General features: G+C 41.1%; 1 protein-coding gene across 1 annotated transcript in view; it reads left to right on the top strand.

Moving 5' to 3' along the window:
- Nucleotides 1-72: 72 nt before the first annotated feature.
- Nucleotides 73-26100, top strand: part of LOC141556647 (tumor necrosis factor alpha-induced protein 2-like) — a 33703-nt gene continuing 7675 nt past the window's right edge. Inside the window, exons 1-7 of the mRNA XM_074291103.1 lie at nucleotides 73-181; nucleotides 12558-12891; nucleotides 14602-15256; nucleotides 21536-21650; nucleotides 23801-23923; nucleotides 25062-25162; nucleotides 25377-25472. Coding sequence (XP_074147204.1) covers nucleotides 12570-12891; nucleotides 14602-15256; nucleotides 21536-21650; nucleotides 23801-23923; nucleotides 25062-25162; nucleotides 25377-25472 — 1412 coding nt within the window. The 5' untranslated portion in view covers nucleotides 73-181; nucleotides 12558-12569. The remainder of the gene's footprint in view (nucleotides 182-12557; nucleotides 12892-14601; nucleotides 15257-21535; nucleotides 21651-23800; nucleotides 23924-25061; nucleotides 25163-25376; nucleotides 25473-26100) is intronic.

Here is a 26100-nt window from a genome sequence, read left to right as displayed (position 1 = left end):
GCGGATTTTCCGCGGTTGCAGCCAAGGGGTGGGGCCGGGGGCGGGAGCCCCAAGGCCGGGGCCCAGCGAGCTCCCTATAAGTAGGACCGCAGGGAGCTGACCTCTTCACAAACGACCGGAGCAGAGGCAGACAAGCCTCACACCTCCCGCTCCCCAGACCAGGAGAAGACGCGCAGACACAGTGAGTGCCCCTTCCCTTACGCGCAGCTGGTTCCCTTTTCATCATTTGTGGCAGCGGTCAGATCTAACACCTGGTTGGTCACTGAGATTCTTCCTCTAGGCCAAAGAACTACCTCTTTCTGAGTCCCCATTCCGGGAGCAAGTGAAAGATTCCTCAGGGCAGGAAGAAGAGTCCCACGCTGGGCATAGGGAGTCTCGGCTTTAAAAATCCCATTTCTGGTTGATTTACTAGGTTACAAGTCAGTGTCCTACAAGTCAGGCTTCACTTCTACCTTTACTACACTTACTTTACTTTACTTCAAAAGAGGGGGGGAGATGAGTTCTTGCTGGGGTGACTAGGGAGAAGGGTAAGGCACTTTAAACGGTCTGAAAATCCCTGGGTGGACTTAAGCAAAGCCCATTTCTTCTGAGAGAGGTTTCCTTCGTCATTATAGACATGAAGGAGAATGAAACTAGAGTTCTTTCTGTCCCCAGATAATCTTTTTTACTCTTGTCTCCTGCCACTGGACGGCAATATATTGTTTACAAAACCCTTTAAAAACGTCTGGGGGAAAAAAAGACATACTTTGACTCAGCTGAAAATGAGGAGGAGGGGTGAGGAACCCGGAGTTACAGGAAACTAGTGCCCCTGTCCTTCGGGCTTTTGGGATCTCAGAGCCACTTGCCGAATTTAGGAGATCGTGCTTGGGGGTGCGGGGGTAAGCTATGTCCAGGTACCTTCTAAGCCGGCTTCTGAAAGAATTCATTCCATAGGATTTTAGAGATTATATAGTATAATCTGTTCGATTTAGAGAGGAGGAGACTAAGGCACATAGCAGGTAAATGACGTACCAAATTACACAGCTAATAAGTAGCATAGTTAAAATTTGAACCCAGGTCCCTTGGCTCTAAATTAGCGTTCACTATTGTAGGGGAAATCTCCAATCCCCAAGGCTATCAAGTCTAGTACGGGGACGTTTTTTTCCTCCTTCCAGAACAGATGCCAACAGCATTAGGAAGCCAGAGCTACCAGGGGAGGTGAGCAGAGAGCAGTGCAGAGCAATTAGCAAATCTTAGGGAACAGAGAGAGACATTGAATCAATAACGAAAGAATTGACAATCAGAGCTGTCCAGCAGTGGATCCAGCTACCTCCTAGGGTAGTTTCCTATTACTAGAGGTTCCTAGGGGGGAGGTGGAGGTAGAAGTAGGGGGATAAGGGCGGGATAACCCAAATTCTGAGTCACCTATAATCGGGGAATCTATAAAGGAAATTCTTGCCTGGGAGATCAGAGGAAAGGATTTAAAATTTCCAAGTTTCCTTCTAAAATAGCAAGGTTTTGACAAAAGCTTGAGAATGGAGATAGCACTGTAGATTGATTAAGGAAAGCTTTCAGCAGAGAAGGAAAGGCATGATCTGTATTGCAGGCTGAATAGGATTTGAGGCAGGCAGAAAATAAATAAATAGGACTACAGGTATTCATTTCAACCAAGCTTTATTTAATAAAGAATATGCTGAAGAGCTCTGGTAATGTGGTATAATGGAGAAAAGTCCAGGATTTGGAGGTGGAGGGACATGAATTCAAATTCTAATTCTGCCACTTATACTATTTCAGTTCTATCTTGAGAAAATTGCTTAACTTCTCTGAGCCTCAGTTTCCTTGACTGTCAAAAGAAGGCATTGAACTAGATGAACTCTAAGGTCCCTTCCACTTTTAAACTTATGATCCTAAACTATACATACGTGTGTGTGTGTGTGTGTGTGTGTGTATAGTTTAGCTAAGTACTAGTTCTCCCCTGATAGAGCTCACCTTCTAGGGGGAATAAGACACCTACACAGGTAACTGTAAAAATACACACTAGTACATTTTAAGTACATGTGAGATCTATAAACCAAGTGTTATATGAAATGTTGTATATATCCTCCAATTGGAAGAACTTCCCGAAAGCTTCCTGTAGGAGGAGGTATTTAAGTTGGCTAATACAGCTAGGAGGTACAGTGAATAGATTCAAAGTCTGAAGTCAGTAATACTCATTTTTCTGAGTTCAGATCCAAGCTCAGACACTTACTAGCTATGTGACCCCAGGAAAGTCACTTAACCCTCAGTTTCTGATTTGTCTCAGTTTCTCATCTGTAAAATGGGGACACATTGGAGAAGGAAATGACAACAAAGACTCCAATGTTAGAGCTTACAGATATAATAAAGGAGCGGTATATTCAGAGGACAGAGAGTCTTCTAATATAGCTGCAGTTTAAGAGTGGGGTTAGATTAAGGATTCCAAGTAGAGGAGTTTTTGAAGAGCTACTTAAAATCCCGGAGCAGATATAAGCACTAAGAAAATTCATCATCTGAAGGATATTTGAGGTTAGAAAGAGTGGAGTTGGAGATAAAGAATCTTTATTCAGTGACGTTTTGAGTAGATCAATAGGCAATTATTTTAAGAGCAGATTCTTACTCAGGTTGGGTCAGATGATCTCAGAGGTCCCTTCCAACTGTTAAAGATTATTCTAAAGGCAGGGATATATTGTAGGGGATTAGGAAATTTGCATCATTCACTTTGGAGGAGACCTGATCAAAGAATCCCATGATTTTTTTTTTTTTTTTCCCCTGAGGCTGGGGTTAAGTGACTTGCCCAGGATCACACAGCTAGGAAGTATTAAGTATCTGAGACCAGATTTGAACTCAGGTCTTCCTGACTTCAGAGCTGGTGCTCTATCCACTGTGCCATGTAGCCGCGCCCCCCCCCCCTTTTTTTTTTGGCCCGTTTGGGAAAGAGAAGTTCTGGCTTGTACATGTCAGATTAGATTTTCCTGGCTTTTCAAGACCCGCCCATGATGGAGGGAATAGGTCTTGTTTGACAAATACTATACATTCAACAAACCAGTTCCAGCCTTAGGAGAGGCTGGCTGATTGATATCAGAGGAAGATATATTCTAGTAAATACTCCACACAGAAACCAGATTTGCTAATAACTTGAATAAGAAGTGAGGTAGGAAACAATGGTTTTAACACTTGTGGTCTATCTTGCATGTCCCCCAACCTCCACCCTGAGTGGTCTGAAGTAGGAGACTGAATAGAAAAGAATCTTTGATCTTTTACTACTTTGTACAATGGGAAAAAGACAAAGCCAAAAATCAGTCCCTCTGGAGCCATGTTCTGAGATTCCCCTAATGTGTGGTCCTTGCCCTCTCTTTCTTCTGTAAAATGAAGTGGCTTTATAAAGATAAGCTGTAAAGTCCCATTTTGAGATTTTATCTGCAAAATGGTGAAGAGAGTGGAGTGCTAACCTTCCATTTTCTACTCTTTAAAAGAGGAAGAATATCTCTACTTCACAGAGAAGCTTTCCAAGGCTTTTGTTAGGAAAATGCCATACAAATGTAAGCTTCTTTTCTCTTTTTTCTTCATCATTATTGCATGACTCTCTTGGTTCTAGATGTCTTGGAAAATGGTTTTCTTGATTGTTCCTAATCTGTTCTGGCTTCTTATTTATATGTCGCTTTAAAGTTTGCAAAGCGGTTTGAAGATATTCTCTCATTTGTGCTTCTCAACAATCCTGGGAATGATGTTTGTTATTCTCATTTTATAGATGAAGAACTGAGTCAGACAGAAGTTAAGTGACATAGCTAATAAGTATCTGAGGACAGATCTGAATTAGGGATTCTTGATCCTCTGGTCATTGCTCTATAGGTGAATCTATGGGAGAAATGAGATTGGGGATGAAGAAGGAGATAGGAGGGTTAGACTAAACAACCAAGACAACACCATAACTAGTATGTTGGTAGATGGGAGACTGGAGTTGTGCCTACTACTGGGAGGGACAATCTACTTCAGTATCTGCAAGAAAACCCCAAATAGGGTAAAAAAAAAAAAAGAAAAAGAAAAAAAAGTCAGATATGATGGAAATGACTGAACAACAATAACTTCAAATCTGGCTTTTCAATCAATTCTAAATCCACTTAATTATGCAATCATATTTCTCCATCTTTCTATAAAAATAGTATGAAAGACTTTGTCCAGTGCTGTTCTAACAAAATATGGATAAACAGAAAGGACTAAACCTGTGGTTTCATTTACATGAGCACTCCCAGATGAGGAAATCCCCTCTATCAATGCATTAGCACTTTCTCTGCTGCCCAGTGGTGTCATACTCAAAAAGAAACAGGACCACTAAACCTGAGGGACACATAGTGACTTAGAGAAACCACATATTTACATTATCTGTGGTCTACTGTATTTTTATTTATTTTGTTAAATATTTTCCAATTATATTTTAATCTGGTATAGGAAGCACTGGGAATGTTGCGGGTGACACTGCAAATCTTGGGCCCTTTGACACTTCTGATCTAGAGCACTGTAACAGTTAAATGCAACATTTGTTCAGTGTCGCATAGCTGTTATGTGTGAGACAGGACTTGAACCCATATCTTCAAGGCTTCAAGTCTAAGCTCTCACATTTATACTTTAAGCATTCCCTGATCTACCTGTCTAGTAATCCTGTAATAAAAGAAATGAGATTGATCTGCCTTGATAAATCAACTATATTAGCCCTACTTCCTTTTCCAACCAACCCTTAATTTATTTTAATATGTTGTTATTCAGTCATTTCAGTTGTACCCTATTCTTCACGTCTCCTTGTGGGGTTTTCTTGGCAAAGATACTAGAAGGGTTTGCCTCTTCCGGCTCATGTTACAGATGAGGAAACTGAGGCAAATAGGGTAAAGTGACTTGTCCAGGCTCACAAAACTAGTAAATGTCTGAGGCCAAATTTGAACACAGGTCTTTCTGACTTCACACCCAGCATTTGATGCACTGGGCCACCTGGATGTCTTTCTTTAATTAATACACATTAGAATTTTAAAAGTCAGAATTTGCAGGTTCTTCCCTTCTTTTAAACATCAGAAAAATGGTTGCCTTTCTGCAGTTCTTGAGTCATTCTCTCTTTCAGATCTTGCTACTTTCTCTGATCACTGCCAGTATCACAGCAGTCCTAAGTATTAGGATACTTCATTTTATTTATCTAGACTTGCTGGCTTTGTGTACATTAAAGAACTGATCTATTGTCTCTTTTCTTGTCTTAGGTATTAACTCTCTATTCATCCTCTTTGTGTGATCCTTTCCTGCCTAAAGAATATTTTCTTTGTTAGAGAAAACAAGAGCAACCCTACCTTTTCTTGGTAGTCTGTGTCATCCTATCATCCCTAACTCTATTTCATCCCACTTCCTTTCATCCTCCCTATTTCAACCCACTGCTAAACCATGGTGAACTATTTTTTGCACTTGAATACCTTGGTTCCCTTCTTCAATCCAGTAGTATTAGTGTTTTTATTGTTCTTTTCTCAAGACCTCCATTTTCCTCTTCCAGATGTTCTCACTGACTATATCCCATACCTGGAATTCTCTTTCTTGGTCTATTTACACATCTGTATTTCTATGTATACAGTTTGGATTTTATCTCCTCTATTAGAATATAAATTCCTTTAAGGTCAGGAAATATGTTTTTGTCCTTTGGATCCTCTGCATTTAGCATGTGCCTGATATACAGCGGTTGCTTTAAATATTTTAATGTCTTTTGACTGACTATGCAGGATTCTTTAAGGCTCGATAGCCTTAGCTCAAATCAAATTTTAATGTTGGTGACAGAACTGTGCCATACACTTTTGTATTCATCCTCTGTTACCTGTTCTGGGAGGATTCACTTTCTGTATGTCTTTTAAAAATTGACTTCTGTTGGTGAGTTCCCTGTGTATCCACATTGTTCTCTTTAGACAACTTTTTCTTTACTTCTACATCAGAATTGTTCCTCTTTGTATCTTTGGAATTTAATTCTTAAGAGTTTCCCATCTTTTCTGAACTGATTTCACAGGATTTTAGGCCATGGAATCTTACCTGTAAAGAACCTCTGACTGCTTCCACTTTATCCTTATTCTATTTGGCCCCAGAAATCATCTGTTTAGTCTGGGAGAGTCTCTTTAAGCAGAGAAGTGGGGAGGGGGGGAAGAGACAGACAGAGAGAAAGAGAGAGACAGAGATAAAAAAGAGCTTCCTAATTTGATAATCTAACAAGCCTTTATTAATGCCTACTAAATGCTAGGTACTATGCTAAGTGCTGATATAAAAAGGTAAAATTGACCCTCAAGGAGCTTACATCCCACTGAATACAAAACATATATAAAGGAAATACAAAGTAATATTGGAGAGAAGGCTGTAACAAACTAAGGGGATCAGGAAATGCTTATGTATAGGGAGCTGAGCCTTTAAGAGATCTAGGTATTCTAAGGAGCAAAAATCGGGGAAAAGGGTTACATTTTAGATATGGAAGTTATGGAGTTGAGAGATGAAATGTCATTTACAAACAACAGCAAGGAGTTTAGCTGACTGGGCTTTAAAAATCAGGCACAATATACAAGTGGAAGCCTGAATGTTGAAGCAGGCAAGGAACTTTCAAAGTAAAGCCATTTGTATTTTTTTTTGGAGGAAAAAGAGCTTCTTGAGAAAGGTAGTGATATGACCCATGCTCCCCATCCACAAGTACAAGTCATCCCATTCTTTCCTGACTTCTCTAGCAAACTACTGTCTCCATCATCCTCATTCTCTCACTTATCTCCACTCACCTCTTGTCTACTGGTTGCTTCCCTGCTCCCTATAAACATGCCCATATCTCCCCAATCCACAAAAAACATTTTTCCCTGTCCATACCCATTTGCTATGGAACCTTTTGTGGTTTAACTTAAGGAAGGCTATCTATACTCAGTGCCTCCATAGGAGCTTAACATCTAATGAGGGAGACAATATGCAAATAGATATATACAAAGCAAGCTATATAGAGGATAAATTGAAGATAATTAACCACTGGATTGAAGAAGGTAATAATAGAATCAAGTAGGGCTGGGAAAGACTTCCTGTAGAACATGGGATTTTAGTTGACACTTTAAAAATGCCAGAAAAGTCAGTATTTATTGCTGAAGAGAGAGAGCATTCCAGGCATGGGAAAGAGCCAAAGAAAATGCCTTAGAGCTGGAGATAGAGTGTCTGGTTTGTGGAACAGTTAGCTAATAAATTACTTATCAATCTCCTAATAATAGTCTGCCCATTTCTTCCTCAGACTCTAGAATTCATGTTTGATCAGACTGATTCTTGGCCCTTGAAGGTTTATTGGGAATGGCTGGGGAACCAGTGGAAGATAGAGCTTTCATTATGACTGATTTTAGGCAAGTGTGCTGAATTAGGGAGCAGCATGGGAATTAGGAAATATGGGTTTTTCATTCAAGCTATACCACTAATTTGTCATGTGATCTTGGCCAAGTCAAAGGTTCCCCCCTCAGAGCTCTTAGTCAACTATTTTCATAGGAAACAGGAACTAAATGATTTACAGAGGGAGCAGTGGATAGAGTGCCAGACTTGGATTCAGGAGATGGGGTCAAATTCTACCTTAGACATTTATTAGCAATGAAAGCCTGGAAAGTCACCTTACTTCTGTGGGCCTCAGCTTCCACATCTGTAAAAATAAGAGAGATAGACTCAATGACCTCTGAGGTTTCTTCCTATTATAAATGAATGGTCCCTTTTAACTTGGAGAAAAGTCAGTCCAATTATCCCTGTCTTCCTTTTTCCTGCCCAGATAATTCTGCCCTCAGTAATTTCAGTCTGGTTGGAGGGAAGGAACTCATTCCCATGGAACAGTTAGGATGACATATTTGTAGGACTGCTATAATAATTAGCTTATTTTAAGTTAGGCATCATTTTAATAGCCCCTAAAGTCTCTTGGTTTCTTCACTTTGGCTTTAAGAAGTTTATTTTAAGTGAAGTTCCAAGTTCCCCCAGTCATTCCAAGCTCCCAACACCTAAAATTTCCCAAAAACTCCCCAAAATTTCTAACACCTAAGCAAAGGGTTAGACTTTGTGCCTAACCTTACATTTATGTCTATCCTGACCCTTGGTCTCTTTATGGCTGTACAAAATTCAATGCACTGGAAGCATGTGGTTAATGAAAGCAAATGATTACATTATAGTGTCTGGGTATAGACAAGCTTTGAAAGGATTTGGAAGAGCTGACTTTTTCTTGGAATTTTCCTTAATCTGGGTTCTCCCTTTTGATATGCCTGCCAAACCAGAGACTCCCCGCAATATCTCCCATTTCTGTCACAACTCAATCTTCTCTTTGCCTCTCAAAGATGTAATGGAAATCCCAAGCTTTTTCTAATCTATCAATTCCAGACAAGATGCTTGGAATATTTTCCCCTGGTTCTGAACTAGATTGTCCTTTTTATACAAATTGCTTAGATCATGACCCATTCTCTCACAGGATGGCTATGACTCAGGTAGGTATAGGTATACAAGCCCTTTTCAAACTTACCTCTGATTGTTTCATGAAAGCAATTAAAGTTCTACCTAGTCAAGGCACCAAAATCAAACAGAATAGTTTCAAATCCACCCTTCTATATAGCTGAATTCCCAATGACACAATACTAGACTTGAAGTCAAAACCTAGCTCTGTCATCTATCTATATCCCATGTTTGTCCTTGAGACAGTTTCCCTCTTTAATAAATAAGGGGTTTAGTTAGAAATAATTCAGAATTTTAGCAAAGTCGCAGGATACAAAATAAATCCACATAAATCCTCAGGATTTTTATACATTACCAACACAATCCAAAAGCAAGAGATACAAAGAGAAATTCCATTCAAAATAACAGTCGATAGTATCAAATATTTGGGAATATATCTACCAAAGGAGAATCAGGAATTATATGAGCAAAATTACAAAACACTTGCCACAAAAATAAAGTCAGATTTAAATAATTGGAAAGACATTCAATGTTCTTGGATAGGCCGAGCAAATATAATAAAGATGACAATACTCCCCAAACTAATCTATTTATTTAGTGCTATACCAATCAGACTCCCAAGAAACTATTTTAATGACCTAGAAAAAATAACAACAAAATTCATATGGAAGAATAAAAGGTCGAGAATTGCAAGGGAACTAATGAAAAAAAAGTCAGAGGAAGGTGGTCTAAGTGTACCTGATTTAAAGCTATATTATATAGCAGCAGTCACCAAAACCATGTGGTATTGGCTAAGAAATAGACTAGTTGATCAGTGGCATAGGTTAGGTTCACAGGACAAGATAGTGAATAAAAATAGCAATCTAATCTTTGACAAACCCAAAGATCCCAAATTTTGGGATAAGAATTCATTATTTGACAAAAACTGCTGGGAAAACTGGAAATTAGTATGGCAGAAACTAGGCCTGGACCCACATTTAACACCACATACTAAGATTAGATCAAAATGGGTCCAAGATTTAGGCATAAAGAACGAAATCATAAATAAATTGGAGGAACATGGGATGGTTTACCTCTCAGACTTGTGGAGGAGGAAGGAGTTTGTGTCCAAGGGAGAACTAGAGACCATTATTGATCACAAAATAGAACATTTTGATTACACCAAATTAAAAAGTTTCTGCACAAACAAAACTAATGCAAACAAGATTAGAAGGGAAGTAACAAATTGGGAAAAAATTTTTACAGTTAAAGGTTCTGATAAAGGCCTCATCTCCAAAATATACAGAGAATTGACTTTAATTTATAAGAAATCAAGCCATTCTCCAATTGATAAATGGTCAAAGGATATGAACAGACAATTTTCAGATGATGAAATTAAAACTATTTCCACTCATATGAAAGAGTGTTCCAAATCACTATTGATCAGAGAAATGCAAATTAAGACAACTCTGAGGTATCATTACACACCTGTCAGATTGGCTAAGATGACAGGAACAAATAACGATGAATGTTGGAGGGGCTGTGGGAAAACTGGGACACTGATGCATTGTTGGTGGAGTTGTGAAAGAATCCAACCATTCTGGAGAGCAATCTGGAATTATGCCCAAAAAGTTATCAAAATGTGCATACCCTTTGACCCAGCCATACTACTACTGGGCTTATACCCCAAGGAACTACTAGAGAAGGGAAAGGGTCCTGTATGTGCCAAAATGTTTGTGGCAGCCCTTTTCATAGTGGCTAGAAGCTGGAAGATGAATGGATGTCCATCAATTGGAGAATGGTTGGGTAAACTATGGTATATGAATGTTATGGAATATTATTGTTCTATAAGAAATGACCAACAGGAGAAATACAGAGAGGCTTGGAGAGACTTACATCAACTGATGCTGAGTGAAACGAGCAGAACCAGAAGATCATTATACACTTCAACAATGATACTGTACGAGGATGTATGCTGATGGAAGTGGATTTCTTCAACATAGAGAAGAACTAATCCAATTCCAATTGATTAATGATGGACAGGACCAGCTACATCCAGAAAAGGAACACTGGGAAATGAATGTAAACTGTTATTTTTACCTTCTGAATCCAATTCTTCCTGTGCAACAAAAAATTCGGTTCTACACACATATATTGTATCTAAATTATACTGTAATATATTTAACATATATAAGACTGCTTGCCATCTGGGGGAGGGGGTTGGGGAAGGAAGGGAAAAAATCTGAACAGAAGTAAGTGCAAGGGATAATGTTGTAAAAAATTACCCATGCATATGTACTGTCAAAAAATGTTATAATTATAAAATAAAATTAAAAAATAAATAAATAAATAAATAAATAAGGGGTTTAGAAAAAAAAACTTTAGAAATCTAGTCCAATTCTCAAATCCTCTGACTCTTGGTGAAAAAAAAAGGTCTGTTTTAGGAGTTTAGAGAAAGGAGAGAGGAGGAGGGAAGAGGTTCAAGACTATTAAATAAAGACTTATGAAGACTTTACATAAATTGAGATTTACAATTTTTTGAAACTGTATGGAATTCAATTCAAATCATTCTACTCATGATAGAAAAATGCTATCTACCTCCTTAGAAGACTGATGAATTCTGAATGGACATTGAAGCATATCTTTTTCACTCTCTTAAATTTTTTGGCTAATTTTTTTTTTGCAAGATGACTCATAGGGAAATATGTTTTGCATGACTTCACATATATCGCATTGTTTACTTTCTCAATGGGTGGGGGAGAGGTTGGAGGAAGGAAAAGGATTTGGAACTTAAAATTTATTTCTCAAATTTTAATGTTTTTATATTTTATTTTTTCTAATTACATGTGAAAATCATTTTCAACTTTCATTTTTTGTAAGATTTTGAGTTCCAAATTTTTTTCTCCTTCCTTTATCTCTCCCCTCCCCAAAACAGCAAGCAATATGATCTGAATTATTATGTACAGTTATTTTAAACATATTTTCACATTAGTCATGTTGTAAAAGGAAAAATCAGAACAAAAGGAAAAAACCATGAGAAAAAAAGCAGTAAAGAAAAAGATGAAAATAAATAATATGCCTCAATCTGCATTCAATCTCCACAGCTCTCTCTCTAGATGTGAATGCTTTTTCCATCCTGGGTCTATTGGAATTGTCTTAGATCACTGTATTGCTGAGAAGAGTTAAGTCTCTCATAGTTGATGATCATACAATATTGCTGTTACTGTGTACAATGTTCTTTTGATTCTGCTCCCTTCACTCAGCATCAGTTCATGTAAGTCTTTCCAGGCTTTTTTTGAAATCGCACTAATCATCATTTTTTATAGAACTATTAATAATATTCCATTACATTCATATACCATAACTTATTCAGCCATTCATAATCGATGGGCATCCATTCAATTTCCAATTCCTTACCACCACAAAAAGATTGCTACAAACATTTTTGCACATTTGGGTCCTTTTCTCTCTTTTATAACCTCTTTGGGATATAGACCTAGTATAGACACTGCTGTATCAAAAGCTATGCACAGTATTATAGGCCTTTGGGTAGAGTTCTAAATTGCTCTCCCAAAATGGCTAGATCATTTCACATCTCCACCAACAATGCATTACTGGGGAACTTAAAATTTAAAGATGAATGTTAAATATAAATAAGAAAGGGAGGGAAGGAAGGAAAGAAGGGAGGGAAGGAGGGAAGGAAGGAAGGAAGGAAGAAAGGAAGGAAGGAAGGAAGGAAGGAAGGAAGGAAGGAAGGAAGGAAGGAAGGAAGGAAGGAAGGAAGGAAGGAAGGAAGGAAGGAAGGAAGGAAGGAAAAGAGAGGAAGAGAGAGAGAGTGGGGTTTTATGCTGTACCTCGAAAAACCAAACCAAACAGTTTCAAAAGAAAGGCAGGAATGAGTAGAGGACTCATTACACTTTCTGTAGAAAGTGACACAATATAGGATACAAAGTCATGTAGCCAGTGTAAGAGAAGGGCTTTGATAAGCTTTTTACTAAGTCCTTTGGTACAGATATTCTCAGACCCATATAGCCATCTTTCTCTTTCTCCTCAACTGTCAGAAAAGAAATGAGTTTACGGAGGCTTATTTGAACAGGACTCTGTATCTGACAGTCTCTTCCTTCCTTTCCGCACAGGGCTGAGCTGAAATGATGAAGATGATGACTTTCTCTGAAACAAACCCCTCAATGTCTCCCCAATATGAGTCTGGAACCAGCCCTGTTGGCAGAAAGCCCTCTGCAGTGTCAGAGACGGAGTCTGACTCGACTTCCCTGGCCTCCTCTGAGGATCTCTCTCCCCATAAGGAGGGGGGCTCAATCCCATACAAAGAAGAGAAGAAGAAGAAAAAGAAGAAAGGAATCATAAAGATGCTTGATGTGTTTTCCAAAGGGATAAGAAGAAAGAGTCATTCAGAACCCATTGCTGAAGTTCCACAGACTGAAGTTAAGCCTGACGCCCCGCCTCCCACAGGTAGGTTATAGGAAAGAGGAATCCATCAAAGTGAGAGGTGAGGAAGTTTGACGCAGTGCCCAGTGACAGAAGAGCTTTTAAATTAATTTCACTCATTAAATGAATCTACCTTAGAGAGATATACAGGTTGGGGGTAGTTGGAAGATCCATCATTCTCTCCAAAGTCACTGACAATACAGTATAAAACAGGGGAAGTAACTTGGTCAAAGTCACATAGCAAGATCAAGAACAGTATCTTGCAGAGTCTTTTCTGAAGTTCTTTGAGACAAATGTTCTCTGACTATTTGGTTTGGTTTTTCAAGATACATCTCACACCCCTTCCTCCCTCTCTCCCTCCCTCCCTCTCTTCCTCCCTCCCTTCCTACCTTCCTTCCTTCCTATGTAAATGTAAGCTATTATGAGAGGCAACATGGTAGAATGGCTAAAATTCTGGACCTGGAGTTGGAGAACCTGGATTCAAATTGCACCTTTGGCACCTGTAAGCTGTGTCACTTGACATAAGCAAGCTACTTACCTATGCTGAGCTTCAGTTTCCTTGCCTATAAAATGAGAAGTTGTACTAGGTCCCTTCCAGATCTAAATGTATGGTCTTAAAGTGATAAGAGAACAGATGGAAGGAAGACCCTGTGAACAAGAGTGTCCTAAATACATGTGAAATACATGTGGCTGACTCACATTGGCTTAAGAGGGCACCAGTTTAATATCTTCAAGTAGCCAGATGGGAGGTCTTTTTTTCATGTTTTACTAAACCAAAGCTCTACCTTAAAACCCAGGCTCCCTGACCTTCCTTGGTCCCTAGGTTCAGGGGTCTGCCATCCCTGAGCTTTAATAACCTTTCTTCTGACTCTGCCTCAGTTCTGAGATGGGTCCTTTTCTGGACCTTATTTCCTTCTTCCCCAATCCCTCTCATCCCAGTTTATTTATGAGGGCACTGAGAATATCACTCATCATGCTGCCACTTTTCCTTCCAATCAAGAAAGGAAAATATCCAAGGAAACCTCAGGCAGGCCGTGTAGTAAAGTAGGACAAATACTAACTTTGAAGTCATAGGATCTGGTTCCAAATCCAGCCTTGCTACATATTGACTAAGTTTGCACAAATCACTTCCCCTTGCTGGCCCTCACTCGCCTTCTCCCAACAGCATCCAACAGGCTTAAATCCCTTAATTGGCTACGCCAAAAATGTTGGAGTACTAGGCATGTGTTGTGGTATCATCTCTGAAAGCATTCAGGCATGGAAAATTTTCTGGGGTCACACACCCTGGGGGCTCCTCTTTAAGGGAGAGGGGCAGCCCATCAGAGTGAGGCAAGGGACTGTATGGAGAAGGGAAATGAGAAAGAACAGAATTGGCCAAAACAGGGAAATTGGGCAACCTCAGATACATCTGGACAACCTTAGAAAAAATGTCCATGAGACAAGTCCCTGTGATTGGATATATCTCCGACAGAATATGCATTAAAAAAATCCTTTTGTTCTAGTAAAAGGGTATTGGAATTGTGCAAGCTAGATATTCATGGGAAAAAGTAAAAGGTCCTTTTGCAGAGGCAAGATATTGGGGCTGGGGCAGCAGATAAGATTCCACCACTATGATCTGAGTAATCTCCTTCAGTGAATGCCCCCAGTCCAAGAGGATGTTAGAACCATGTCGTTTATTAGGAGCCACAGGAATCCCAAGCATAATAACTAAGTCCCTCTTTCCTTTGGGGACAGTGGAGGAGCTCTACTCGGCGCTAGAGCAAGGGCGGCTGGATATGGCACCTCACCTTCTGATGCTGGAGCAGGCATTGGTACGGGACGCAGCTGGGATGAACGAGGAGGAGGATCTGATCCGCCAGCAAAGCAAGGTGGAAGCCTTGTACACCCTGCTGCGGGTAGCTGTGATGTCCGTAGTTCACCGGCCTCTGGAGAATGAGCCTGGGCTTCTGCACCAGGCCCTGAAGATCATCCTGGAGCAGGAGCAAGAAGACCAGCGGGTGATGGCTGAGGCAAAGGGGCCCTCTGCTCTGGCGACCACTCGGCCCCGGCGCTGGCTCAAGCTGTGGCAAGAAGGTGTGAGACGCTCAGTGGAGGAGCGGATGAATTGGTCCCCCTCCACAACCCTGGATGCGCCCAGGCCCAGAGGCACGGAGGCCAGCTCGGAGGCTGCCCAGAGCTTCCTGCACATGGGCAAGACCATGAAGGAAGACCTCCTGATCGTGGCCCAGCGCCTGCAGCCCCTCTATCCAGCTGAGTTTGATGTGTTCCGCACCTACGCCCAGCACTATCACAACTATTTCTCAGACCAGCTCAACTCCATGGTTCAGTTTGAGCTTAATGAGCAAGACACCGCCCTGCTGCTCGTCTGGGTGCAGAACCTCTACCCAAAGTAAGTGAAGGCCCAGAATGTGGGTATGTGTGTCTCTGTCTGTTGTCCCGGAAAGAACTCTAGCTCTAGAGCTGGAGGACCTGGGTTCAAATCTCAACGTGGCCATTTACTGCAACCTTTGTGACTTAGATAAATCATTTCCTAAACCTCAGGTTGCTCATTTATAACACAACTGAATTACAAGGTGATAATTTCAATTAGCCCTTCTAGTTCTGATGTGCTGTTATCTGTGATTTCCATGTAAGAAAGTTAAATCCCATGTTTCCAAAGGTTTCTTCTGCAACTGAAATTCAATAACCACATCCCCTAAGACTCTGTCCTGATTCTCTATGTCTCTCTCTTTGTTTCTCTGTCTCTGACTCTGTGTGTCTCTCTGTCTTTCTCTTTTTTTCCCTCTATTTCAATGTCCTCTGTATTTCTCTGTGTTTCTGTCTTTTTGTTTCTCTTTTTCTAGTTCTCTTTCTATCTCCCTTTGTCTCTCTCTTTTTTTCTCTGTTTTAATCTATGTGTATCTCTGTCTCTCTTTTTCTGTCTCTGTCTCTCTGAATCTGTCTCCCTCTCTCCTCTTATATGTATACATACTATTATATATTACACACAAATTATAATTATATATATAATATATATGTGTGTATGTACATTACACTGATTTGGTAACAGTGAGCAGAGTATAGAACCCAGGCCCACTAATTTCTAATTTAGAAAAAAGGTGGAGCTCCTGGGTTCATTTCTTTTGGGAAATAGAGACCTGGGTTTAGGTCAGGCTAGAGTAACTCTGGTTTTCCTCAAGTGATAGGAACCTTCTACCTGGAATAGTGATATCTGCTCATCCTTATATAGCCTGCTTGTCCCCCATGACCCTATTCTCTCAGCTTCTCCTCCCTGACCTCTCATCAGGAGTGATGAACACAGTTTTAGGGGACCTTGCAGGGTATAGGTGAGTGAAAGGTGAGCCTCTTCCTCCCATTCAGGTTTGATGGTCAGCACGGAGAAAGAGGGGCCAGCTAGGTGGTGCAATGGATAGAATGCCAGGCCTGAAATACAGAAAACTCATCTTCCTGAGTTCAAACCTAGCCTCGCACTAGATGTGTGATCCCCTGTTTACCTCATCTATAAAATAAGTTGGAGAAGAAAATGATAAATCACTCAGGTATCTATGGCCAAAAAAACAAAAACCTAAATGGGGTCAGGAAGAACTGGACATAATGGAAAATGACTGAACAAAAACGAAATGGAGGCGGAAGCGCAGGAAGTGAGGTAGTAGGAGATAAAGATCATTGTGGAAGTCCATGCATGGGAAAAAGATGCCGATCTCTTTTAGTTTTTTAAGAGCCTAAAATTCAATCTTATCCTTCTCCTCTGCTGCCTCCTCCATCTCTCTCTTTCTTCTCCCTCCTATAACCTGGTTCTGGTATAAAGTAGGCCTCCTTAATTTATCCTGACAGTTTCAAGGAATACCACAATTTTTTTTTTTTTTTTTTTTTTTTTTTTTTTTTTTTTGCCACAAGGACAGTACAATTAATTTTTTATAGTAATAGCTTTTTGTTTTTCAAACTACATGCAGGGGCAGCTAGGTGGCGCAGTGGATAGAGCACCAGCCTTGAACTCAAGAGGACCCGAGTTCAAATCTGGTCTCAGACACTTAACACTTCCTAGCTGTGTGACCCTGGGCAAGTCACTTAACCCCAGCCTGAGGGGGAGGAAAAATACATGCAAAGATAGTTTTCAGCATCCATCCTTGCAAATCTTGTGTTCCAAATTTTTCTCCTCTTCCCACCATCCCTCTCCCCTAGATAGCAAGTAATCTAAGTTAAATATATGCAATTTTTCTAAACATATTTCCACATGCGAACATATTTATCCACAAAACATATTTATCATGCGAAAAGAAAAATCAGATCAGAAGAATACCACATATTTTTAAAGCACCAATTCTGTATAAAACCCTATGCCTAGTCATTGGGGGAAATATACAATTTAAATGTGGTTTTCCCTCTACTTTAATGGAGTTCACAATACCTTCATATCTGTAATAGAGCTGCTTACTTTTCCAAAATGTTTCTCATTATCTTAGCCTCAGAACAGTCCTGAGGGTTGAGAAAGTGGAGATGGGGAGGCAAGGAGGCTGGCCAGACAAAAAACGGTCTCATAGAATGTCACATCTAGAAGGAACCTTAGAAATCTTCATTTACATATAAGGAAACTGAGGTGAGGAGAGGGAAGGGAAATTGCCCAATGTTACATAGCAAATCGGTGTCAGAACCAGGATTAGAACTCAGGTTTCCTAACTCCCAGAGTCCCAAAGAGAGTCTCAATGTAGTTCTGAGATACTAAGATAGTTGCCCTTTTACATAGTATGGGAGAGGTTTGGGAGACAATTTTTTTCTGCTGGGCAGAATTGGGGGTTAAGGCAATTGGGGTTAAGTGACTTGCCCAGGGTCACACAGCTAGGAAGTGTTAAGTGTCTGAGACCAGATTTGAACTCGGGTCCTCCTGAATTCAGGGCTGGTGCTCTATCCACTGCGCCACCTAGCTGCTCTGGGAGACATTTTGGATGGTCCAAGGAAGCAGAAGTGTGGGAGAGGAGTATTCCTCTCTGTTTATTCCTTCTATCTTCTTTGAATGGAATTGGATCTTTGAGCTTGGATTTGAAAAATCTGACCTGAAATCCCAGTTGTCCTTTCAGTGTCATTTTGGACAAGTTCCTTCCCCAAATCCAATCCTCAACTTCCTCTTTCATAAAACAGAGCAGTTGGACTAGATAGTCTCTCAGGTCCTTTCCAACTCAAAAATACTAAATGGAAACTCTGGCCCCTTATTGCTGGAACTTTTATGAGATCTGGGACTAGAGGCTGGCTGCCCAGTGAAGGAAGAATAGCTGTGGGGGTCACCTATTTGTACAGAAATTAGCCTGAAATAGGGAGGAGGATGGAATGTCTTCCAGACAGCTGTGTTTATTCTAAAGGACTCTCTTAATGCCTCTTGGGAAGGTAACCAACTCCCCCACTCATAGAGCTCTGATAAACATTATCCCCCACTTTCTGGCAAATGCTTATGATCAGCCCTGGCTCAGAGCCTCTCACTCTCCCTTTGATCCCCACCCCAGCATTGGTAGGAAGGTGTAGGGCTGGGCTGATGTTTTCCCCTTTGGGACAGAAGAGGAAGCACAGATTCAGAAGGGAAGTGATTTACTCAGGGTCACACAAGACAGGAGCAGAACTAAAATGAGAATTCAGGTCCCTGACTGTGCAACTTGTAGCTGTTCACTTCCTCCTCAAGGCTATTCCTTGGCTGAGAGCCCAAAAAACCCTCCCAGGATCATGAGGAGAGTTAGGAACTCTGGATAACACAGCAATCTGGCATCCTGAATAAAACCATAGGTTACAAGCTAGACAGGGATCTTTTGATGAGATGCTTTTTAGTCATATCCCACTCTTCATGACTCCTTATTGTGCTGGCCTGGGTTTGGGGTTTGGGTTGCTATTGTTTTTGTTTTTGTTGTGGGTTTGTTTTTGGGTTTTGCTTTGTTTTGTTTTGTTGGCAAAGCTACTGGAGTGGCTCAACATTTTCTTCTCAACTCATTTTACAAATGATGAAATTGAGTCAAACAGAGTTAAGTGACTTGCCTACGGTCACCCAGGTAGCATCAAAGGCTAGATTTGAACTCGGGAAGATGAATCTTTGGGACTATAGGACAGGCACTATGCTCTATGGTGCCATCCAGTTGCCCTAGGGATCTTAGAGACTCCCTAGTTCAATCCCTACAGATGTCCAGAAAAATCAAATCACTGGCCCAATGTCACACAAGTAGTAAGTGGAAGAGAAGGGATTTGAACCCAGGCAAGTCCACCATTCCTCCTCCCCAATCTTCCAGCAGCGTCCCATTACATGGATGGGAGGAATGTTCTGTGCTGGGGAATTTGACTTTCAAATATCATATAATTTAAATAAATGCAAATGAAGAACAGATTCCTAGACAGCTCTCATTGTTAGTACATAAGAGAACTGGGTTTTAATCTTAGTTTCATCACTGCTGTATGACCTTGGGCGATTCTTCCCCTGCCCTCCCTGGGCCTCCGTTTCCTCATCTGTAAAATGGATGAGACGACCTCTAATTTCTTTTGGCTCTGAGGTTCCAGAGTTATGATCCACAGTCACATCTCCCAGTTTTGGGGTATCCATAGATCCATCAGTTTACAGACTGAGAGCAGACAGCTCCCTTACTGGCTACAATTTCCCATCCATACAACTTCCAGAGTTATAAGGATCTGGAGAAAACAGGGAGTGGAGTGGGCAAAGAGAAAGATGGAGATGAGGAAGGAAGATGTCAGGAAGAGAGGGACCTGTTTGGCTGAGGCCCAGGGGAGCCTGATCTCTGATGCTCCACCCTCTGGGATTCCAGCCCAAATGCTGTCCCTGACATTCTTACTGAGGTATCCCCTGGGACTCTAAAGATAGTTACTTCTGCCAGCTTTCCAGAAAGCTGGTGGAGCCTGGGCTGGGAGAGGAAGAGAGCAGAGACTGATAATTTGGAACAGCAGACTTGTTCCACCCTTAATCGGGGCCAAGCAGCATCCTGCACTGGCTGAAGCCACAATCTGCCCAAGATAGGATGATAATGATTGACAGGGTCAGGCCTAATGCCTCCTGGGATGGGGAGTGGAGATGGGAAGCAGCAGTCCGGTCACTGCTGGTCATAGTTGCTCGGCTGTCTGTGTTTAAGGGGCGACCATCTTTATGTTCCCAGTCCCCTAAGCATCAGGCCATCTAGGGCCATCAGGCTCTAGAAGACAGAGCAGAGGATATATGAGTCTTAGCTCTTAGCTTCAGCTCTGCTGCATGACCTTGGGCAGCTGAGTTTCCTCAGTTTCCCAGTCTATTAAATAGAGATCTTAATGCTGGCTGATCTGTCTCATGAGAATTAAAAAATGATAATGGAGGAGAAATCTCTCTGGAGAAATGAAGAAGAAGCATAGAATAATGGAGACAGTGTGGGAATTGGTCAGGAAGCTTGAGTTCAAATGACAATTGCAGCACTTACTAGCTCTGTGACTATGGAATACAAGTCAGCTAACCTCACTGATTTCCAGGCATAATGTAAATGGGCATAATACCCACAAGGTAGTTGAGAAAAAAAATAAAATGTTTTGCTAACATTAAAGAAAGATTAAGGAAAGTAATCATAGTCTGAATACCTGAGTTACTTGAGGGCCAGGCCTAAGGGTATTTTTCCTCCAACCATGAGGAAAACATTTCATAAACCTTAAAGTGCCACAAAAGTAGGAGCTTTTGTCAATCCTGATTTCTGCCTCCTCTGAGCTCTCTGAACTTGGAGTGTGAGCGGCTGGTCTCTTAGTTTACATTGTATCTCATCTTATTCTCTAACCTGTCTAATTGCAGGCTATCTCCTAAATCAGATTGTAGGCTCTCTGAGAGCAGAAATCAGGCCTAGAGACATCCAGATGGCTGGGTAGGCCTGCAGTTAGGAAGACCTGAGTTTAAATGTGCCCTCAGTTACTTACCTGGCTGTGTGACTTAGGCAAGTCATTTATTTACATCTCTGCCTCACTTTTTATTCATATGTAAAATGGGAATAATAATATTACCCAGTTTTTTTGTGAGGTGAAATGGAAATATTTGTAAAGCATTTAGCACAGTGGCAGGCTTAATTGGCCCTTAAAAATGCTTTTTTTTTTTTTCTTCCCTTTCCTTTTCTTTTCTGTCACCCCTAGGCTATGAGCTTCCTTAAAAGGTAGGACACAGGTCTGCTCTTCTCTCACCCTCCCCTATTCTATTATCAGACCGTCTGGATATTACATTTACAAAGAAGAAGTTTCAAGTCCATACCATAATGGGAATTTGTAGGATGAAACTGAGATATTTACCCTGGAGAAAGACTCTGGGGAATATGATCCCTGCCTTGAAGTATTTAAAAGTCCTGGAAGATCCCAAAGGACAGAATCAGGAGCAATGGGCTTTGCTATCAGGAAATTCTTCCAAATGATTAGATTTGTCCCAAAGTGGAATGGGACAAATGGATCCCTTCTCACTTCAAACACAAGCTCATTATCACTTGTCTCATGTGTTGTAATGGGAGATGGCTTCTGAGATTCCATGATTCTATGAACTCACTGAGTACAGGGTCTGGATCTCCTTCTCTTCTGTTGAGAACAGCCACATGGCTAAATTAGAGGGGATGGGAGGGGGGTACCCAACCTCGGAAGCCTTCTTTGCTCACAGTCCCTTCATTTCTGGGTTTCCCTTTGTTTTTACTATCAGTGAAATCATCAATAATCCAAAGCTATCAAAGGAATTTCAAGGAGCTGACTTAGGGAGCCTCCTGCCACCCAAAGAGATCCACAAACTGGAGGTCACCTACCTATCTAATGAGATGGTGAGTGGTTCTGTCTGATGTGCTTCGGACCCTCTTTCCCTAACCCTTCTTCACAGTTACTTCTCTTCTCTCTGCCCTCCCGTCCCATCCTAGTTAAGGACAGGAATTGAAGTAGCTGATCTCCTAATCTTAGCCCACTGGGAAAGGGAGAACAAGTAACTGGCTTTAATTCATAAAGACACGCTCCCAAACCATTTTTTTCAATCCCAAATGGAAAAGAACTAGGAGGGAAGAGAAGGGAAGCAGGAAAAAATTGGAGGGAGGGAAAGAGCAAGAGAAGGGGAGAGAAAAGAAAAGAGAATGAAGACAAAAAGATAGTAGAGGAGACAAAATAGAATTGGGGGGGAGAGATGGAGATCAAGAGAAATCAAATCAAAAAAGCTCCAGTTACATTTCTCAGAGTACTTTGACTCTCTCCTTTGGTAAAGGAAACAGATGTGTAGTGAGGAAAAATAGGTTGCTCAGGGGATAGTGCACCAGTCCTGGAGTCATATTCAACTTCAAATACTAGCTTTGAGCCCCTGGGTAGAGAAAGAAAGAGAGAAAGAGACAGAAAGACAGAGACAGAGATAAAGAAAGTAGGAGCTAGATGCACAGATAGCGGGGGTCTTTGAACGTAAGTCATCAAGTGTTCGTGTACATGTGAGTTCCAGTCCTGGCTCTCTAAAAGGTCGTTTGGGAAGGTCTTAGTATGATTTTAGGCTAGAAATTAGTAAGAAGCCTGGAGGTCTGAAAAGAGGATTGGGGGGAGAGCTGTGTAAGGACAAAGGAGAAGAGTAGAGGCCAGCTGAGAGGTCAGTGGGAGGGGAGGGGAAGAATTTTGAAAGACACTCCCACCCTAAATCAGAACCCAGGATTAGAGTCTTACCTATGCCACTAATTTGCCCTGTGATCTTGGGCACATACCTTCCCCTCCATGACCTGTGGTTTCCCCATCTGAAAAACAAAAATAATGATCCCTGAATTGAGTGGGTAAAAGATGTAAATAAATAATAAAATAAATGTAAATACATAATAGTCAAAATACTAAAAAATTTCAGTGACTCACAAATGTATGGAGCTATTTCATCATGATGGTTGTGATGTAAGTCATATAAACCAAAAGCTTTCCTGTCTATAGACATACTTCCTTGTCAAGAAAGCACCAATTGATTTTCAAAGGAGAAAGAGAGACTTCCCAGCAGAATATGAGCCACAGGAGTCAGTGACAAGAAAAGAATACCTGTCTATCTTACCCTTTGGGCTTTCCCCCATCAAAGTGGGCCTGTAATTATATATACAGTTAGAAGGAATTTAGAGACTATTTAGTTTGATTCCCTCATTTTACAGATGAGGAAACTGAGGCTCAGAAGATAGAAGTTTTGGTTTTTTTTAACTTGGTGTAACATCATACATAGTAAGTTGGGAAGGAAGTAACCAGAGTTAGTAGGTAGTTAGTGTCAGAGCTGGGAATTCAGTCCTAAAGCTCTGACTCTAAACTGAACATTTTTCTTCTTTTACCATGAGGATTCAGGACTACCCATGAATGGCTAATGATGATGATTTAACTATTTAATTCATTTAACTATAGTGCTATATCTCTAAACACCTTCCTTGCAAAAGCCCTGATAGTGCTGGTATTTGACCTAAAAAATACTATTAAGGCTCAGAGAAAATCACAGGGTTAGAGTCCAGGGGTTCTCAAACTATGGCCCGCGGGCCAGATGCCGCCGCTGAGGATGTTTATGCAGCCCGCCGAGTTATGGCAAATGGGTTGAGGGGCAGAGTGTGAGTTTCTGTTTTTACTATAGTCCGGCCCTCCAACAGTCTAAGGGGCAGTGAACTGGGCCCCTATTTTAAAAGTTTGAGGACCACTAGAGACAATGTTAGAGTCAGAAAATACTTTAGAGATCATTTAGCTTCATTGTACAGATAAGATCAATACTTTCTCAAGGTCAGACTACAAGTTGGTGGTGAAGCCCAAACAAAAATTTAAGTCTCCTGACTCCCAGGTCATCCAGTACACTTTTCTCTATCCTTTCCCTCAGCGTGCCCCCACTGGGATCTCAGGGCCAGCACAGGCTAGGAATGGGGGTAGCCAGCAACCCTTGTCCTCAGGCTGGATCCAACTAGTTCCCAAGATCACTTGGATCCCTTCCCCTATTACCCAGGCAACCATCCAGGAATTGATGATGCGGGGGCTGGGGCTAGAAGTGAAGAGATGGTCAGAAGACAAGGAGCCCATGAAACTAGAAGGGTGCTTCCACAGTGAACTCCCAATTGACATCATCCAGGTACTGGAACAGCCTTTTTGTCCCTTTCTCTTCCCCATTTTCCCCACAACACAAAGACATAACAAACATGCATATAGAACATAAATGCATGTACATCCAGGATAAGTGAATTCAGCCTCCCAAAATACAGATACATTTTTTAAAAAATTTTACATAATATTTTAATACATCTTAAAACAATGTTTAAAACTTTTTAAAAATAGTTTTAAATTTCAAATTCTATTCCTTCCTCCTTATACCCCTCCCTCTTCCCTGAAACAAGAAGCACAGACATAATTCACATTCAAGTACCCATCTACAGGCATGCTCAGCACCTGAATAAACAGCCCTGGCTGTCAAAGGCAAGATGTGTGTAAGAATATGCTGCTGTGGCTCTTCCCCAACATATCCACAGATACCCTGATGTATCTAAGCATATGTATGTATATCACATACCACACTGGGCCCAACGGCTGGGCTGCTCACTCCTCACACACACTCACTCTCACATACCATCTTATCCATGTACACAGCAGTGTCTATATTACTGGTTCTTATTCTCTCTCTTGCTCCTCCTTCCTGCCCCCCCCAAAAAGAAAAAAACAAGACATGCAGCCACACTTGTAGTAGCCAGAGAGCTAGCTTTGCATTCAGAAAACCCAAGTTCTAAATCTGTCTCTGCTATTTAGTAATTGTGTGATTGAGCAACTACATCCTTCTCTTCTCTCGGACTCATTCTTCCTCTGTAAAATAAGAGAGCCACACTTGGAGGATGTCTAAAGTCACTCCTAACTCTAAATCCTGTAATTTTAAAAATATATATATGCACATATATTCTCCTCCCTCAAAACACAAATAATTGCTTCCTCCTCACACTCATTGATTAGCAAACTTTGCTTAACTGCACACACCCTGTGTATATACATAAATTTTCACACATATATTCAGATATTCATGTTCCTTTGAGCAAAAAAGAGGGGGGGTTTCAGGGTTGAGACCCCCCCTTCTCCATGGTCCCAGGCTGGAAAGGCTAGCATGTATTCCCATCACCCCCTTTTCCTGCCAGCTAGACTCCCTGGAGCAAAGCCCTCTATCTGGATCGGCTAAGATCTAGACCTTTACTCTTAGCCCTCTTCTTTTAACCACCTTCTTCTTATAGATGATCTCTGGGGCACAAATCAAGGCTGAAAACATCACAGCGGCTCTGGGTAAACAAATAAAACCTCTGCTGATGGCTAAACTCTCTTCCTTCTTGAAAAGGTATGTCCCTTCAGGGATGGGTCACTGGGAGTTATGGGGCTGGGCTTACCCTGTCTCTGCCCAATTTTTGAGGGAGAAGGACTCAGGGCCTGAATCCCTATGATACTGAAATTCTAGCCTTTGTCAGTCATTCACTTTGTAATTTGGGGATCAGTTTCTTTACTCTTTGGGCCCCAGTTTCTCCATTTCTAAGATTAGGGAATTTAACCCACAGCTACCAGCAAGCCTTTACAGACTTCACGGAGAAAAACAAACAGAAGCATTACAGAGCCATCATTATGGCCAACATCAACAACTGCCTGACATTCAGGTAAGTCCAAGGAATGGGAGGGTGGAATTAGCACTTTGGGGGAATTAGCAGTCTGTCATTGAAGCTGAATTTCTTGATCTTCCTCCTGTTTCTTCACCTCATATGCCCTGCTCTGGGCTTGGTTCAGATGCTGGGAGGAGCACACTAGGGCTCTAGCCTCAGGAAATTCCCTGTTTCATTGGAGAAGTGCAAAAAAAGATGGAGTACAGAATTTCAGCACTGGTCAGGATCTCAGATGCAACCTAGTTCGGTTACTTCATTTTACAGAAAAAGAAACTGAGGCTCACGGAGAAAATGTGACTTACTTAAAGTTATACATAATGGCAGAGTGAGTGCCAGCTGTAGGTCTGAAGTGATCAATCAATCAACATATATTTATTAAGTGCCTATTTTGTGCCAAAGTCAATCCCTGCTCCCAAGGAATTTACAATCTAATGGGATGCAGAGAGCCCTAAAGTTGCTAAGTATGGTATGGAAGAGAATTCAGCAAATCAGCGAAGTATCTATCTAAAATTCACAAAGGGAAGAAGCCCTGTAAATGGGATCAGTGCTATAAAGAAGCCAGATGTTATATAAGTTTTATTTTGCATCGTAACATCCACCAAGAAGTGATAATGACTCATCCAGA

The sequence above is a fragment of the Sminthopsis crassicaudata genome, chromosome 2, assembly GCF_048593235.1.
Source record: "Sminthopsis crassicaudata isolate SCR6 chromosome 2, ASM4859323v1, whole genome shotgun sequence".
Taxonomy (NCBI): domain Eukaryota; kingdom Metazoa; phylum Chordata; class Mammalia; order Dasyuromorphia; family Dasyuridae; genus Sminthopsis; species Sminthopsis crassicaudata.
This window is presented reverse-complemented; position numbering and strand designations above follow the sequence as displayed.